Source organism: Helianthus annuus, chromosome 4, assembly GCF_002127325.2.
Source record: "Helianthus annuus cultivar XRQ/B chromosome 4, HanXRQr2.0-SUNRISE, whole genome shotgun sequence".
NCBI classification, from domain to species: domain Eukaryota; kingdom Viridiplantae; phylum Streptophyta; class Magnoliopsida; order Asterales; family Asteraceae; genus Helianthus; species Helianthus annuus.
Window position 1 is genome coordinate 203,937,200 of NC_035436.2, and position 18,918 is coordinate 203,956,117.

The window sequence follows — 18,918 nt, forward strand, 5'->3', positions numbered from 1 at the left end:
CAAAATTTCTGGTCCACAAAGGATTTATCAGCGCCAGAATCGAATAGTACTCTTGCAAATATATTATTTACGAGAAAAGTACCTGTAAGCACATTGTCGTTCTGAACCGCTTCCTTTGCATCCATGCGAAAAACTCTCGCATTTGACTTCTTGGTCTCCTCCGCCTTTCTGGCGTTCTTAGGGCAGTTACTCTTGATGTGCCCCTTTTCATTACAACCATAGCAGGTTGCATCCTTGATCTTCTTGCACTCCACAGTCTTATGATCCTTGGACTTGCATAGTCCACAGGAAGGAGTCTTTGATTGCGACTGTGAGTTCGATGTAAATCTACATTTCCCAGAGTGGGGTTTCTTGCAGATTTTGCAGTGGGGTCTTTCACCTGCTTGCCCATCCTTCTTCGCCTCAGCCCCTCTCTTGCCGTCACCGTTTCCACGGTGCTTCTTTCCAGACCGCCGTGAGGTATCATCCTCACGTTTCCTTTTCTCAGCTTCCTTGTTCTTTAGGGCCCTCAGACGGACCGCATCTAATGTTAGAGACAAGGAGAGGTCAGTAACTGACCTGAAGGTCGTCGGCCGAGATGCCTTCACGCTAGCCTTTATCGCAGGCTCTAATCCCCCAATGAATCGGGCGATCCTTCTAGACTCTGGTGTCACGAGGTATGGGACCAGGCGAGACATCGTATTGAAGCTCGTCAAATATGCCTGGCAGTCCAGGTTCGTCATAACCAGTGACACAAAGTCAGCCTCTATCTTTTCTACCTCATGCTGAGGGCAGTAGTTTTCCTTTATGAGAGCAATAAATTCCTCCCAGGTCATTTTATATAAACCAGACTTACCTGAAGCCTGCACCAAAGCCCTCCACCATGCCAGGGCCTCGCCCTTAAATGACTGGGACACAAACTTCACCACGTCTTTCTCGGCGCACCCACTGATGTCCACGATAGTGTCCATCTCATCTAGCCAGGTGATACAATCAACAGCACCTTTCTCCCCTGTAAATTCCCGGGGCTTACAAGATACAAAGTATTTGTAGGTGCAACCCTTGGCACCAGATGCATCAGTATACTCGCGTTCTCGATGAACGCTGTGCTCAGTAGACGAATGATTGTCGTCATCTTTCTTGGGTTGAGAAGGTGGTTTGGAGTGTGTCTTTGGTTTGGAGAGTGGTTTTGTTACAGACCTGCTGTTAGACTCAGTGTATTGACGGTCAAGAGCCGCCTGAACAGCATTATCAATTAGAGCTTTTAGCTGCGCGCCGGTTAGATGCACCTGCGCATTATCGTAATCATCCTCGCTTGTATGGCTGTTTACTCCGTTAGGATCCGCCATTTGTAACTTGAATCTGTTACAGAAGATAACAAAATTTTATTTAGAAGCTTATTATGGAATTGTCTTTTATGACAATTCGTTAACCATGGTAACAGAGACCATATCCGGTTAATTTATTACTCATTTAATGTTAGGATTTGAATATATCCTATTGTAGCTATAACAATAATATTGGCGGCATAAAGCCTAATCATGAGTATGTTTTATAATTTTAGCCGAGATTTCAGAGAATCAAAGGCATAGAGATTTGAACCGTAGTTCGTTTACCTCTTTCTGGCAGGGAGTCATAGACCACCACTGTCTTTTGTCTTTATAAGACAATTATTTCGGCCCATAGGCACTACACCACTAATGGATGTTTCAATATGGTTGGCCCGTAGGCACTACATCACTAATGGATGTTTTAATATGATTGGCCCGTAGGCACTACATCACTAATGGATGTTTTAATAAGATTGGCCCGTAGGCACTGCATCACTAATGGATGTGTTATATTTTGATCACCTTTATTGTGATCTAGCCCATGATTTATAAATCATTTAGTTGGGTCTTTGGAATCCTTTAAAGGATTATTATATAAGAATCACGTGTGCGATTTTAACGAATCACATCTGCCATGATCGTCAACATGCTTGCAGAGGTTAACAGGGAATCTGAATCTTTTAATTAGGTCTTACCATCTTGACCGGATCTTAAAAGACACCAGGCTAGGTTTCACCTTTTAAGATTCTTTATTTAGGCAGATCAATGTAAAAGGAATGGTTTTGATTTATTTCGTCTATGTTAAAAACAAAACTCATAACATACTTTTCATATAATTCAAATATTATCACATATTGCCCTAAACGGATCTTTAAAACAATACATACCTTTATAAAGGTAAAATGAAAGATAGGTCCATACAGGGACTAGTACATGACATGTGTCCTTGTAGGATTTTAACGAATAAGTCCATGTAAGGACTAAAATACGATAAGTGTCCACGCAGGGACTTATTTTAAAAGTAGAAATTACATTAATATAACCATAAGGGCTAATGGTCACGCTTCTTCTTTTTGCCCTTTAGTAGGTTCGCCAAGCCTTTGAGAAATCCTCGGTGGCTCTTTTTCTCTTCCTCAAACTCTCTCTCCACACGATCTAGTCGTTGGAGTATCTCTTCCTGCTCAGGAGGAGAGAAACGTGGTTGTGGTTGAGGAACTGGAGGTCTTGGTGGTGCTGGATACCCATGAGCTGAGTAATCCGGTATGCCTCTATTCCCGTCTGGATAGCGGGCGTTATACCTCGCCGCTACCACATATGGGTCGCGCTCATAATTGTAGTTGTAGTGAGCTTGCGACGTTGGCTCAAACGGGTTATAGTTCGTTGCGTACGGAGGTAACGGGCGGTCGTCCCCAAATGGTGGCGAGGACGGCGCAACTGGTGCGGAGTTTGCCTCTTGAACTGGGCTTGAAGGCCCTTCCTCCGGTACGGATGGATAATGGCTACCACTTGAATGTCGAGGGGTGCTAAAGTGGAATTCCCCTCCACGGGTAGACATTCTTGCGCCTGATCTTCTTCGCCTTGGCGGATCGGGCATTACTGGCTGAGTAGCTGGGGGAGGCGGTGGCGTCACTGCCTCGAAGTGGGGATCCTCGGAGGGATCTCGCGGATGTTGCTGCTGCTGCTGCGAAGCTTGATGAGATGGTGTATAATACCACTCATGTTGATCAAACAAGGCCATGAAGCTGTCTGGGCCTTGGTATTGCGGACCATGATATGATGATCCATCGGAGATCTCGATCGGGTGCGTGGGCGTACCACGAGCTGGTTCGGTCGGGTCCGTGTCTTCGTCCATGTGATCTTCAGAAAAGTGGTCTTGAGGACCAAGCGGAACAAATCCAGCGGGTTTCTGTATGTAGTCAGCCGGATTGAACTGACCTCGAAAGTATGGGGTTGGATCACCAAAAGCACGGTGAGACACCGAGCACTGCAGAGGTATGTAGGATGGCTGGGGGTTGTTTGGATCGTTCTCGGAATCTGGTCCGAATGAGTGCCGATAAGATGGCGTCGAACTATGCGAGGTCGAATGCCTTGCTGGTTCATACAGGTCTCTTCGTCGTTGGGGTTCTTCACTCCTCGTCATTGATGGAGGTCGTGTACCTGACGGTCCAGCTTCATGATCGTTATGGGTAACGATCTCTCCTCGGCCTCGTCTTCCCCTTCCTCGTCCGCGAAAGATAACAGGTGGCATTTTCCTGCTTCAAAACTTATTAAAAATCATACGAAAATAAAGACAAAAAGGAGTATTAATCCGAATTTGTCCTAAGTTATTGTCTAGACTCAAGTATGTGCAATTGTGTTATTGAGATTAAACACATCAGGATAGTGTTTAATTCACTCAATGTTGGCTCTGATACCAACCTGTCACACCCCGATTTCCACGTGTATCACCGGTGGGCCCGGTGGGGGATTACCGTGACGATGTTGGCAACAATATAGTCAAACCACACAATTATATAAATGCACAGCGGAAGCTTAAAGATAAATATATAACTTCAACCTCTGGTTGTAATATCAAATGTATTACAGAAGTCGAATATATCCACAGCGGATCAAATAATAAAATATTGTTCATTCAGACGCAGCATCGAGTTTGCGAGACTATTTATGATGCTTAGGAAGCCAATACCAGCCCATTTCGTATAGTACCTGCACTTAATCTTTTTGGGGAAAATACGTCAGTTTACACTGGTAAATACGTTCAACTGACACATTTGAAAATGTTTATTAAAATTGATTTGAATGCACAAGGCACAAACTCCTTTATAACTTGGGAAAATCATAATGATCTTGTGAACGTTTTACATGTTCTTTTATGCGTTCAGTAGCCCGGGTCGTGCCGGGTTAAAGATTAATAGACACACCACAGTGCGTAAAACCATAGTATAAAAACCAACGGCTACGTCTTTTAATTTAATGTCGACAATATATACCGGGTGTACGCCTACACCGGGATGTCGATGGTCGTGGCCATTTCGTAAAATGATGCCAAGGATATCTGGGACAACGGTCATTAACCCCACAAAGGCTTTTAAGAAACAAAACTGTTTAAATGAGCCGATCATATTATTCAATTAACCACCTAAGCGATGGAAAAATATAATGCTCAATCAAGCGGTATTAACATACCGTAACCCAAGCCCGTATAGGGGAAATAAGTTAAAGTATTTACCTTTGCAAGTATTATTCCTTAATTTGATTAAATCACCGATAGCTTTTACTGGGGCTCCTAATCTGGAACGAAGGTTTTAATTAACCTCTTAGAATCCTAACGGGTCTTTATATTGGCCGTAGCCTAGACCGGTTGGTTCCGGAATATATATATATGGTTTAATCGCGCGAAAAGGCGGAAACCGAGAATGGAGTGTGATTCTGACCCAACAAGTTCAGAGACTTGTTTTATATGGGTTTATGGTTCACACTCTGGATTTTGGGGTTTAAATAATATAATTTGACCCGTATCGGCTAATTTATGAAAACTAGTTTCATAAGCCGAACCGTGCGCGCAATAGGCGAAACGGTTAACCATGAGAGTCCTACGCTTATTTCCTAAGTCAATATGCCTTAAAGAGGTTGTGGTATCAGTAGGATACCTTCCGTGATGCCCGTAACGAGTTTTAGTTAATATATCGCCCCGTAGGGGTTTTTCGGTCTTTTTAAAATTTTTAAAGAGCTTTTCGAGTTCTACAGGAAATCTGGGTTTTCCGAACAGTTTATAAAGTTAAAATACTTTATTTATTATTTAAAATCAGTAGCAATTGGAATCGGGTCAAAAGACCTTGTAGAACTCAAGTTTTGGTCGAAAAGGGCATATTAGGTATTCACCGAACCGTAGCCATAACCGCAGGTTATGAGCAGGGTAAAAATTATTAAAAATCTTTAAAATTCCCAAAATATTAATTTATAACAGTGGGTAAAAGTTTTGGTGACGAAATCTTGGTTTAGATAGGCGTTATGCTAATTGCGCTGTTTATTACAAAAGTTTATTTTAATTGCGCTAATTAGCATAACTCTCATTCTAGACCTCGGATAGACGTGAAACTTTAAGGACATGCTTATAATTTAATAAGCAAGGTTCTGGTCCGTTCACGTGTCCGAAATACTCGTTTTATTTTCAAAATGGCGTTACGGTCAACTTTTAGGCGATTAACGGAAACGCGCAAAAGACTCGGATAACTCATGAACCGATCACAGAGGTTTATACTACCATGTGACCTGGTCCTAAGAGAGTCCTAAGGCATATCTATACCTCACTAAAACGGGTCAGAACTGAAGTCAAAGCAAAAGTCAAACTTTTGCGACATTCGGCTCCGAACCGGTTCAATATAGCAAATGGTCGATTCAAACGAGCGCAAACAAGTTTATATACTTAATATCATGTTTTACAAGTGTCTAAACAGGTTTCATAGCATATACATTACAGATTATGCATAAATCGCAAAAATAGCTTTCTGTTGACTTTTTAACCGCACGTTTGACTCGATATTTGACATAGTTAGAGTGGTGATCAGAGGGAACCCTTTTAGAGGTTTATTACCCACATTAATACCAACTCATAGCTACCTTTGATTCGTCATAAGACAGAACCATCACGGATTTATTTAATAGTCAAACCGTATTTACGACGGTTTGATTTTTAGCTATATATTAAGCATAATTCAAACCACAAAGGATCTAAGCAACTTACTGAAGTTAAGACTTGGTTATAGAGCAGAGGAGAATGCTTGAAAGCTTCCAAGGATGACCAGAGAATGTGTTTTGAGTTGTGATGAAGGTTATGAGCACAATGGTCCTATTTATAGCCAAGGACATGGTCTAAGATCATCACAACACACTCTACTAGTGCCCATGGATGAATGGCAGGTGGCCTAGGGAGTTATGGGTCGGATAGGGGGCGCCCATGACCCTGGAAAACCCATACATTCATGTTCTACCGCTTTGGACAACCAACAGCCAACTTTCTGTCGCTGGGCATTGCTTACGGACCGTATGGCTTCGGCCTTGCGGTCCGTAAGCCATAGGCGGATCTCAGCAATCATTCCCCCCTCCTTACGGTCCGTAAGGCATACCCTTTACGGTCCGTAAGGGGTTAGAAATAAATCTTTTTCAAATCTTTATGTAATGATTAAAAATCTTTGTAATTAATTACCTGACCTTTCGGGTTTGAAGGGGTAACTTTGCGATAAGGCCCTCGATTAATTACGATTAGGGACCTCGCGTTATTTACCCGTATCGTCAAGCCCCTGGTTAATTTATTTATTATTCAGAAGGCCTAAATTTATATTATTGACGCTTTTAACCCTTCTCGTACGGATCCGATTGTAACTTTCTCGTTTCATAACGAAACTTCGCGAAATTTATATATTATATCTAGTGAGTGTATAATACCGTTACAACGCCTTGGGAACGTTAAAGGGTCACTCAGAGGTATAATTTAAACATGTTGACACAGTTAACCCCTGTAGCTTGTAATCTCTCACTTTCTTTCGTGTTTCGCTTACGTACGATCTATGATTTATTCGTTTGAAGGTTCAAGCATTATTTAGGGTTACTATACAGTATATTTACCCTTGTTGACATTTATAACCCTCGAATTTACATACTTTCAAGGTTTGTCAAAATTAGTCCCTTATTTATTATAGATGCCACGTGTAATCTAATGACACGTGTTAACACATTATTGGACACAAAAATTCGAGGTGTTACATCCTCACCCCCTTAAAATAAATCTCGACCCGAGATTTACTCAAATAAATAGGGGTACTTTTCTTTCATTGTAGCTTCGACTTCCCACGTATATTCAGGACCTCTACGAGCATCCCATTTGACCTTTACAATTGGTACGTGCTTTCTGCGAAGCTTCTTTACCTGTCGATCCTCAATCGACAAAGGTTTTTCTATAAACTTTAAGCTCTCATCTATATGCACATCTGTATGTGGGATCACCAATGATTCATCGGCGAAGCACTTCTTGAGATTGCAGATGTGGAACACATTATGGATTCCATTGAGCTCTTCAGGCAAATTTAATTTATAGGCAACTGATCCGACACGTTCAATAACCTCAAAAGGTCCTATGTACCTCGGACTCAGTTTACCTTTCTTGCCAAAACGCATCACCCCCTTCCAGGGTGACACCTTAAGCAACACCTTTTCACCTACTTCGAAGTGAAGATCCTTACGTTTTGGATCGGCGTAGCTTTTCTGCCTATCTCGGGCAGCCTTGAGACGTTCCCGTATTTGGACAATCTTGTCCGTTGTCTGGAAACCTATCTCTGGTCCCGATAATTGGACCTCTCCCACTTCCGCCCAACAAACAGGCGATCTACATTTTCTACCGTATAATGCATCGAAAGGCGCAGCCTTTATGCTGGTATGGTAGCTGTTATTGTAGGAGAATTCGATTAGGGGTAGGTTCTTATCCCAGTTACCACCTAAATCGATCGCACATGCACGAAGCATGTCTTCTAGCGTTTGGATAGTACGCTCACTTTGACCGTCTGTCTGTGGATGGTAAGCCGTACTGAAGTTTAAACGCGTGCCCAAAGATTGCTGGAAACTCTTCCAGAAATGAGATGTGTACCTGGTATCTCGGTCGGAGATAATAGTCACAGGTATGCCGTGTAAGGCTACAATCTTATCAACATAAAGTTGGGCTAACATGTCGGAGCTATACGTCTCCTTGATGGGTAAGAAATGAGCTGATTTAGTCAGCCTATCGACTATGACCCATATCGTATCGTTCCCTTTCCTGGTTTTTGGTAACTTGGTTATAAAATCCATAGTTACACATTCCCACTTCCACTCGGGAAGCTTAGGCTGTTGTAGCAAGCCAGACGGCTTTTGGTGCTCAGCTTTGACTTGAGCACAAGTCAAGCACTTTGCTACGTGGGCGGCCACAGACTTTTTCAAGCCTATCCACCAATAATTTGCCCTTAAGTCTTGATACATTTTGTCAGCACCAGGATGGACTGAGTATTTGGAACTATGGGCTTCCTGGAGGATAACATCTCGTAGTCCTCCATAAATCGGAACCCATATACGTCCGTTCAGCCTCAAGATTCCATCCTTGCTAAGAGTCAACTGCTCCTCCGTTACTCCTAGCTTTTCATTTGGATAGTTAGCTTCCAACACAGCCTCTCGCTGCGCAGCTAGTATCCTTTCTATCAAATTGTTCTTGACCTCAATGATCTTGGCATTGATTCGAATAGGTTTTACCCTTTCTTTCCTGCTCAGGGCATCAGCGACTACATTCGCCTTGCCGGGATGGTACCTGATCTCGCAGTCATAATCATTCAGGGTTTCCATCCAACGGCGCTGCCTCATGTTCAGCTCCTTCTGGTTGAACAGGTGTTGGAGACTTTTATGATCAGAATAAATCACAAATTTGATGCCATAAAGGTAATGTCTCCACAACTTTAGTGCAAATACAACGACACCCAACTCCAAATCATGGGTGGTGTAATTCTTTTCATGCACCTTTAGTTGTCTTGAAGCATAGGCAATCACCTTGCCTTTCTGCATAAGCACACATCCCATGCCTGTGTGTGATGCGTCGCAGTAAACCACGAACTCATCAGTACCTTCTGGTAATGTCAACACAGGTGCGTTGCTTAGCTTTTGTTTCAGGATTTCAAAGGACTCCTGCTGCTTTGGGCCCCAAATGAATTTTTCCTTCTTTTTGGTCAGGGAGGTTAAGGGCGCAGCAATCCTCGAAAAATTCTCTATAAACCTCCTGTAGTATCCTGCCAATCCCAGGAAACTACGAATCTCGGTAGGCGTCTTTGGCTCCTGCCAGTTCATGACCGCCTCTACCTTAGTGGGATCCACCTGGATACCACGCTCACTCACAACGTGACCCAAAAACTGAACCTCTCTTAGCCAGAATTCGCATTTCGAGAATTTGGCGTAGAGTTTCTCACGTTGTAATAATTCGAGAATGCAACGGAGATGCTTCTCGTGGTCAGCTTGGCTTTTAGAATATATCAGGATATCGTCGATGAAGACAATGACAAATTTGTCCAAGTACGGCTTGCAAACGCGATTCATGAGATCCATGAACGCAGCCGGTGCATTTGTGAGCCCAAAAGGCATCACTAGGAACTCGTAGTGACCATAGCGAGTCCTAAATGCTGTCTTGTGTACATCTTCATCTCTGACCCTTAGCTGATGATAGCCCGACCTTAAGTCGATTTTCGAGAAATAGCTTGCTCCTTGCAGCTGGTCGAATAGATCATCTATCCTTGGTAAAGGACATCTATTCTTTATGGTAACTTTGTTTAGTTCTCGATAATCGATGCACAACCGCATCGACCCGTCCTTCTTCTTTACAAATAGGACCGGTGCTCCCCAGGGAGATGAACTAGGTCTGATAAAGCCTTTCGCCAGCAGTTCATCCAACTGGGTCCTCAGTTCCTTCATTTCCGTCGGAGCTAGTCTGTAAGGTGCTCTTGCTACTGGAGCTGCTCCAGGGATGATATCAATTCTGAACTCCACTTGTCTATCTGGTGGCAAACCAGGTAGTTCTTCAGGAAAGACCTCGGGATATTCAGAGATGACAGGGAGATCTTCGATCTTCGGCTTAGGTTCTTCTATAATCACCTGAGCCATGTAAATTACGCAGCCTCTGTTCAAATACCTTGAAGCTTTGAGCATAGATACGTCCTCGGGCAACCCGTACTGCGTATCTCCTCGAATGGTACGCGATTCACCACTCGGAGTCTTCAGCACTATGTGCCTTTTGCCGCAAATGATTTGGGCCTGATTACGGGATAACCAGTCCATGCCTAGGACTATGTCAAAACCCGCTAATTTGAAGGGAAGTAGAGATAGAGGAAAAGAATGGTTCTTAATGGACATTTCACATCCCTCTAAAACAGTGGAGACGGTTTCTATCGTGCCGTCTGCTAACTCTACCTCGTATTTCACATCTAGGGTTTGATTGGCATATTTAACAGTTGGCAAAATTTCTGGTCCACAAAGGATTTATCAGCGCCAGAATCGAATAGTACTCTTGCTAATATATTATTTACGAGAAAAGTACCTGTAAGCACATTGTCGTTCTGAACCGCTTCCTTTGCATCCATGCGAAAAACTCTCGCATTTGACTTCTTGGTCTCCTCCGCCTTTCTGGCGTTCTTAGGGCAGTTACTCTTGATGTGCCCCTTTTCATTACAACCATAGCAGGTTGCATCCTTGATCTTCTTGCACTCCACAGTCTTATGATCCTTGGACTTGCATAGTCCACAGGAAGGAGTCTTTGATTGCGACTGTGAGTTCGATGTAAATCTACATTTCCCAGAGTGGGGTTTCTTGCAGATTTTGCAGTGGGGTCTTTCACCTGCTTGCCCATCCTTCTTCGCCTCAGCCCCTCTCTTGCCGTCACCGTTTCCACGGTGCTTCTTTCCAGACCGCCGTGAGGTATCATCCTCACGTTTCCTTTTCTCAGCTTCCTTGTTCTTTAGGGCCCTCAGACGGACCGCATCTAATGTTAGAGACAAGGAGAGGTCAGTAACTGACCTGAAGGTCGTCGGCCGAGATGCCTTCACGCTAGCCTTTATCGCAGGCTCTAATCCCCCAATGAATCGGGCGATCCTTCTAGACTCTGGTGTCACGAGGTATGGGACCAGGCGAGACATCGTATTGAAGCTCGTCAAATATGCCTGGCAGTCCAGGTTCGTCATAACCAGTGACACAAAGTCAGCCTCTATCTTTTCTACCTCATGCTGAGGGCAGTAGTTTTCCTTTATGAGAGCAATAAATTCCTCCCAGGTCATTTTATATAAACCAGACTTACCTGAAGCCTGCACCAAAGCCCTCCACCATGCCAGGGCCTCGCCCTTAAATGACTGGGACACAAACTTCACCACGTCTTTCTCGGCGCACCCACTGATGTCCACGATAGTGTCCATCTCATCTAGCCAGGTGATACAATCAACAGCACCTTTCTCCCCTGTAAATTCCCGGGGCTTACAAGATACAAAGTATTTGTAGGTGCAACCCTTGGCACCAGATGCATCAGTATACTCGCGTTCTCGATGAACGCTGTGCTCAGTAGACGAATGATTGTCGTCATCTTTCTTGGGTTGAGAAGGTGGTTTGGAGTGTGTCTTTGGTTTGGAGAGTGGTTTTGTTACAGACCTGCTGTTAGACTCAGTGTATTGACGGTCAAGAGCCGCCTGAACAGCATTATCAATTAGAGCTTTTAGCTGCGCGCCGGTTAGATGCACCTGCGCATTATCGTAATCATCCTCGCTTGTATGGCTGTTTACTCCGTTAGGATCCGCCATTTGTAACTTGAATCTGTTACAGAAGATAACAAAATTTTATTTAGAAGCTTATTATGGAATTGTCTTTTATGACAATTCGTTAACCATGGTAACAGAGACCATATCCGGTTAATTTATTACTCATTTAATGTTAGGATTTGAATATATCCTATTGTAGCTATAACAATAATATTGGCGGCATAAAGCCTAATCATGAGTATGTTTTATAATTTTAGCCGAGATTTCAGAGAATCAAAGGCATAGAGATTTGAACCGTAGTTCGTTTACCTCTTTCTGGCAGGGAGTCATAGACCACCACTGTCTTTTGTCTTTATAAGACAATTATTTCGGCCCATAGGCACTACACCACTAATGGATGTTTCAATATGGTTGGCCCGTAGGCACTACATCACTAATGGATGTTTTAATATGATTGGCCCGTAGGCACTACATCACTAATGGATGTTTTAATAAGATTGGCCCGTAGGCACTGCATCACTAATGGATGTGTTATATTTTGATCACCTTTATTGTGATCTAGCCCATGATTTATAAATCATTTAGTTGGGTCTTTGGAATCCTTTAAAGGATTATTATATAAGAATCACGTGTGCGATTTTAACGAATCACATCTGCCATGATCGTCAACATGCTTGCAGAGGTTAACAGGGAATCTGAATCTTTTAATTAGGTCTTACCATCTTGACCGGATCTTAAAAGACACCAGGCTAGGTTTCACCTTTTAAGATTCTTTATTTAGGCAGATCAATGTAAAAGGAATGGTTTTGATTTATTTCGTCTATGTTAAAAACAAAACTCATAACATACTTTTCATATAATTCAAATATTATCACATATTGCCCTAAACGGATCTTTAAAACAATACATACCTTTATAAAGGTAAAATGAAAGATAGGTCCATACAGGGACTAGTACATGACATGTGTCCTTGTAGGATTTTAACGAATAAGTCCATGTAAGGACTAAAATACGATAAGTGTCTACGCAGGGACTTATTTTAAAAGTAGAAATTACATTAATATAACCATAAGGGCTAATGGTCACGCTTCTTCTTTTTGCCCTTTAGTAGGTTCGCCAAGCCTTTGAGAAATCCTCGGTGGCTCTTTTTCTCTTCCTCAAACTCTCTCTCCACACGATCTAGTCGTTGGAGTATCTCTTCCTGCTCAGGAGGAGAGAAACGTGGTTGTGGTTGAGGAACTGGAGGTCTTGGTGGTGCTGGATACCCATGAGCTGAGTAATCCGGTATGCCTCTATTCCCGTCTGGATAGCGGGCGTTATACCTCGCCGCTACCACATATGGGTCGCGCTCATAATTGTAGTTGTAGTGAGCTTGCGACGTTGGCTCAAACGGGTTATAGTTCGTTGCGTACGGAGGTAACGGGCGGTCGTCCCCAAATGGTGGCGAGGACGGCGCAACTGGTGCGGAGTTTGCCTCTTGAACTGGGCTTGAAGGCCCTTCCTCCGGTACGGATGGATAATGGCTACCACTTGAATGTCGAGGGGTGCTAAAGTGGAATTCCCCTCCACGGGTAGACATTCTTGCGCCTGATCTTCTTCGCCTTGGCGGATCGGGCATTACTGGCTGAGTAGCTGGGGGAGGCGGTGGCGTCACTGCCTCGAAGTGGGGATCCTCGGAGGGATCTCGCGGATGTTGTTGCTGCTGCTGCGAAGCTTGATGAGATGGTGTATAATACCACTCATGTTGATCAAACAAGGCCATGAAGCTGTCTGGGCCTTGGTATTGCGGACCATGATATGATGATCCATCGGAGATCTCGATCGGGTGCGTGGGCGTACCACGAGCTGGTTCGGTCGGGTCCGTGTCTTCGTCCATGTGATCTTCAGAAAAGTGGTCTTGAGGACCAAGCGGAACAAATCCAGCGGGTTTCTGTATGTAGTCAGCCGGATTGAACTGACCTCGAAAGTATGGGGTTGGATCACCAAAAGCACGGTGAGACACCGAGCGCTGCAGAGGTATGTAGGATGGCTGGGGGTTGTTTGGATCGTTCTCGGAATCTGGTCCGAATGAGTGCCGATAAGATGGCGTCGAACTATGCGAGGTCGAATGCCTTGCTGGTTCATACAGGTCTCTTCGTCGTTGGGGTTCTTCACTCCTCGTCATTGATGGAGGTCGTGTACCTGACGGTCCAGCTTCATGATCGTTATGGGTAACGATCTCTCCTCGGCCTCGTCTTCCCCTTCCTCGTCCGCGAAAGATAACAGGTGGCATTTTCCTGCTTCAAAACTTATTAAAAATCATACGAAAATAAAGACAAAAAGGAGTATTAATCCGAATTTGTCCTAAGTTATTGTCTAGACTCAAGTATGTGCAATTGTGTTATTGAGATTAAACACATCAGGATAGTGTTTAATTCACTCAATGTTGGCTCTGATACCAACCTGTCACACCCCGATTTCCACGTGTATCACCGGTGGGCCCGGTGGGGGATTACCGTGACGATGTTGGCAACAATATAGTCAAACCACACAATTATATAAATGCACAGCGGAAGCTTAAAGATAAATATATAACTTCAACCTCTGGTTGTAATATCAAATGTATTACAGAAGTCGAATATATCCACAGCGGATCAAATAATAAAATATTGTTCATTCAGACGCAGCATCGAGTTTGCGAGACTATTTATGATGCTTAGGAAGCCAATACCAGCCCATTTCGTATAGTACATGCACTTAATCTTTTTGGGGAAAATACGTCAGTTTACACTGGTAAATACGTTCAACTGACACATTTGAAAATGTTTATTAAAATTGATTTGAATGCACAAGGCACAAACTCCTTTATAACTTGGGAAAATCATAATGATCTTGTGAACGTTTTACATGTTCTTTTATGCGTTCAGTAGCCCGGGTCGTGCCGGGTTAAAGATTAATAGACACACCACAGTGCGTAAAACCGTAGTATAAAAACCAACGGCTACGTCTTTTAATTTAATGTCGACAATATATACCGGGTGTACGCCTACACCAGGATGTCGATGGTCGTGGCCATTTCGTAAAATGATGCCAAGGATATCTGGGACAACGGTCATTAACCCCACAAAGGCTTTTAAGAAACAAAACTATTTAAATGAGCCGATCATATTATTCAATTAACCACCTAAGCGATGGAAAAATATAATGCTCAATCAAGCGGTATTAACATACCGTAACCCAAGCCCGTATAGGGGAAATAAGTTAAAGTATTTACCTTTGCAAGTATTATTCCTTAATTTGATTAAATCACCGATAGCTTTTACTGGGGCTCCTAATCTGGAACGAAGGTTTTAATTAACCTCTTAGAATCCTAACGGGTCTTTATATTGACCGTAGCCTAGACCGGTTGGTTCCGGAATATATATATATATGGTTTAATCGCGCGAAAAGGCGGAAACCGAGAATGGAGTGTGATTCTGACCCAACAAGTTCAGAGACTTGTTTTATATGGGTTTATGGTTCACACTCTGGATTTTGGGGTTCAAATAATATAATTTGACCCGTATCGGCTAATTTATGAAAACTAGTTTCATAAGCCGAACCGTGCGCGCAATAGGCGAAACGGTTAACCATGAGAGTCCTACGCTTATTTCCTAAGTCAATATGCCTTAAAGAGGTTGTGGTATCAGTAGGATACCTTCTGTGATGCCCGTAACGAGTTTTAGTTAATATATCGCCCCGTAGGGGTTTTTCGGTCTTTTTAAAATTTTTAAAGAGCTTTTCGAGTTCTACAGGAAATCTGGGTTTTCCGAACAGTTTATAAAGTTAAAATACTTTATTTATTATTTAAAATCAGTAGCAATTGGAATCGGGTCAAAAGACCTTGTAGAACTCAAGTTTTGGTCGAAAAGGGCATATTCGGTATTCACCGAACCGTAGCCATAACCGCAGGTTATGAGCAGGGTAAAAATTATTAAAAATCTTTAAAATTCCCAAAATATTAATTTATAACAGTGGGTAAAAGTTTTGGTGACGAAATCTTGGTTTAGATAGGCGTTATGCTAATTGCGCTGTTTATTACAAAAGTTTATTTTAATTGCGCTAATTAGCATAACTCTCATTCTAGACCTCGGATAGACGTGAAACTTTAAGGACATGCTTATAATTTAATAAGCAAGGTTCTGGTCCGTTCACGTGTCCGAAATACTCGTTTTATTTTCAAAATGGCGTTACGGTCAACTTTTAGGCGATTAACGGAAACGCGCAAAAGACTCGGATAACTCATGAACCGATCACAGAGGTTTATACTACCATGTGACCTGGTCCTAAGAGAGTCCTAAGGCATATCTATACCTCACTAAAACGGGTCAGAACTGAAGTCAAAGCAAAAGTCAAACTTTTGCGACATTCGGCTCCGAACCGGTTCAATATAGCAAATGGTCGATTCAAACGAGCGCAAACAAGTTTATATACTTAATATCATGTTTTACAAGTGTCTAAACAGGTTTCATAGCATATACATTACAGATTATGCATAAATCGCAAAAATAGCTTTCTGTTGACTTTTTAACCGCACGTTTGACTCGATATTTGACATAGTTAGAGTGGTGATCAGTGGGAACCCTTTTAGAGGTTTATTACCCACATTAATACCAACTCATAGCTACCTTTGATTCGTCATAAGACAGAACCATCACGGATTTATTTAATAGTCAAACCGTATTTACGACGGTTTGATTTTTAGCTATATATTAAGCATAATTCAAACCACAAAGGATCTAAGCAACTTACTGAAGTTAAGACTTGGTTATAGAGCAGAGGAGAATGCTTGAAAGCTTCCAAGGATGACCAGAGAATGTGTTTTGAGTTGTGATGAAGGTTATGAGCACAATGGTCCTATTTATAGCCAAGGACATGGTCTAAGATCATCACAACACACTCTACTAGTGCCCATGGATGAATGGCAGGTGGCCTAGGGAGTTATGGGTCGGATAGGGGGCGCCCATGACCCTGGAAAACCCATACATTCATGTTCTACCGCTTTGGACAGCCAACAGCCAACTTTCTGTCGCTGGGCATTGCTTACGGACCGTATGGCTTCGGCCTTGCGGTCCGTAAGCCATAGGCGGATCTCAGCAATCATTCCCCCCTCCTTACGGTCCGTAAGGCATACCCTTTACGGTCCGTAAGGGGTTAGAAATAAATCTTTTTCAAATCTTTATGTAATGATTAAAAATCTTTGTAATTAATTACCTGACCTTTCGGGTTTGAAGGGGTAACTTTGCGATAAGGCCCTCGATTAATTACGATTAGGGACCTCGCGTTATTTACCCGTATCGTCAAGCCCCTGGTTAATTTATTTATTATTCAGAAGGCCTAAATTTATATTATTGACGCTTTTAACCCTTCTCGTACGGATCCGATTGTAACTTTCTCGTTTCATAACGAAACTTCGCGAAATTTATATATTATATCTAGTGAGTGTATAATACCGTTACAACGCCTTGGGAACGTTAAAGGGTCACTCAGAGGTATAATTTAAACATGTTGACACAGTTAACCCATGTAGCTTGTAATCTCTCACTTTCTTTCGTGTTTCGCTTACGTACGATCTATGATTTATTCGTTTGAAGGTTCAAGCATTATTTAGGGTTACTATACAGTATATTTACCCTTGTTGACATTTATAACCCTCGAATTTACATACTTTCAAGGTTTGTCAAAATTAGTCCCTTATTTATTATAGATGCCACGTGTAATCTAATGACACGTGTTAACACATATCGTCTTCCCCTTCCTCGTCCGCGAAAGATAACAGGTAGCCTTTGAGAAATCCTCGGTGGCTCTTTTTCTCTTCCTCAAACTCTCTCTCCACACGATCTAGTCGTTGGAGTATCTCTTCCTGCTCAGGAGGAGAGAAACGTGGTTGTGGTTGAGGAACTGGAGGTCTTGGTGGTGCTGGATACCCATGAGCTGAGTAATCCGGTATGCCTCTATTCCCGTCTGGATAGCGGGCGTTATACCTCGCCGCTACCACATATGGGTCGCGCTCATAATTGTAGTTGTAGTGAGCTTGCGACGTTGGCTCAAACGGGTTATAGTTCGTTGCGTACGGAGGTAACGGGCGGTCGTCCCCAAATGGTGGCGAGGACGGCGCAACTGGTGCGGAGTTTGCCTCTTGAACTGGGATTGAAGGCCCTTCCTCCGGTACGGATGGATAATGGCTACCACTTGAATGTCGAGGGGTGCTAAAGTGGAATTCCCCTCCACGGGTAGACATTCTTGCGCCTGATCTTCTTCGCCTTGGCGGATCGGGCATTACTGGCTGAGTAGCTGGGGGAGGCGGTGGCGTCACTGCCTCGAAGTGGGGATCCTCGGAGGGATCTCGCGGATGTTGCTGCCGCTGCTGCGAAGCTTGATGAGATGGTGTATAATACCACTCATGTTGATCAAACAAGGCCATGAAGCTGTCTGGGCCTTAGTATTGCAGACCATGATATGATGATCCATCGGAGATCTCGATCGGGTGCGTGGGCGTACCACGAGCTGGTTCGGTCGGGTCCGTGTCTTCGTCCATGTGATCTTCAGAAAAGTAGTCTTGAGGACCAAGCGGAACAAATCCAGCGGGTTTCTGTATGTAGTCAGCCGGATTGAACTGACCTCGAAAGTATGGGGTTGGATCACCAAAAGCACGGTGAGACACCGAGCGCTGCAGAGGTATGTAGGATGGCTGGGGGTTGTTTGGATCGTTCTCGGAATCTGGTCCGAATGAGTGCCGATAAGATGGCGTCGAACTATGCGAGGTCGAATGCCTTGCTGGTTCATACAGGTCTCTTCGTCGTTGGGGTTCTTCACTCCTCGTCATTGATGGAGGTCGTGTACCTGACGGTCCAGCTTCATGATCGTTATGGGTAACGATCTCTCCTCGGCCTCGTCTTCCCCTTCCTCGTCCGCGAAAGATAACAGGTGGCATTTTCCTGCTTCAAAACTTATTAAAAATCATACGAAAATAAAGACAAAAAGGAGTATTAATCCGAATTTGTCCTAAGTTATTGTCTAGACTCAAGTATGTGCAATTGTGTTATTGAGATTAAACACATCAGGATAGTGTTTAATTCACTCAATGTTGGCTCTGATACCAACCTGTCACACCCCGATTTCCACGTGTATCACCGGTGGGCCCGGTGGGGGATTACCGTGACGATGTTGGCAACAATATAGTCAAACCACACAATTATATAAATGCACAGCGGAAGCTTAAAGATAAATATATAACTTCAACCTCTGGTTGTAATATCAAATGTATTACAGAAGTCGAATATATC

General features: G+C 43.2%; 1 protein-coding gene across 1 annotated transcript; it reads right to left on the reverse strand.

Moving 5' to 3' along the window:
* Positions 1 to 483: 483 nt before the first annotated feature.
* LOC110934208 lies at positions 484 to 18,056 on the reverse strand. The gene is made up of 6 exons (XM_035989535.1): positions 17,560 to 18,056; positions 12,880 to 13,890; positions 11,508 to 11,669; positions 2,552 to 3,562; positions 1,180 to 1,341; positions 484 to 523 (listed from the first exon to the last, which is right to left on the reverse strand). The coding sequence occupies exons 1-6, from the start codon at positions 18,054 to 18,056 to the stop codon at positions 484 to 486; spliced, it is 2,883 nt and encodes a 960-aa protein (XP_035845428.1).
* Positions 18,057 to 18,918: the final 862 nt, after the last annotated feature.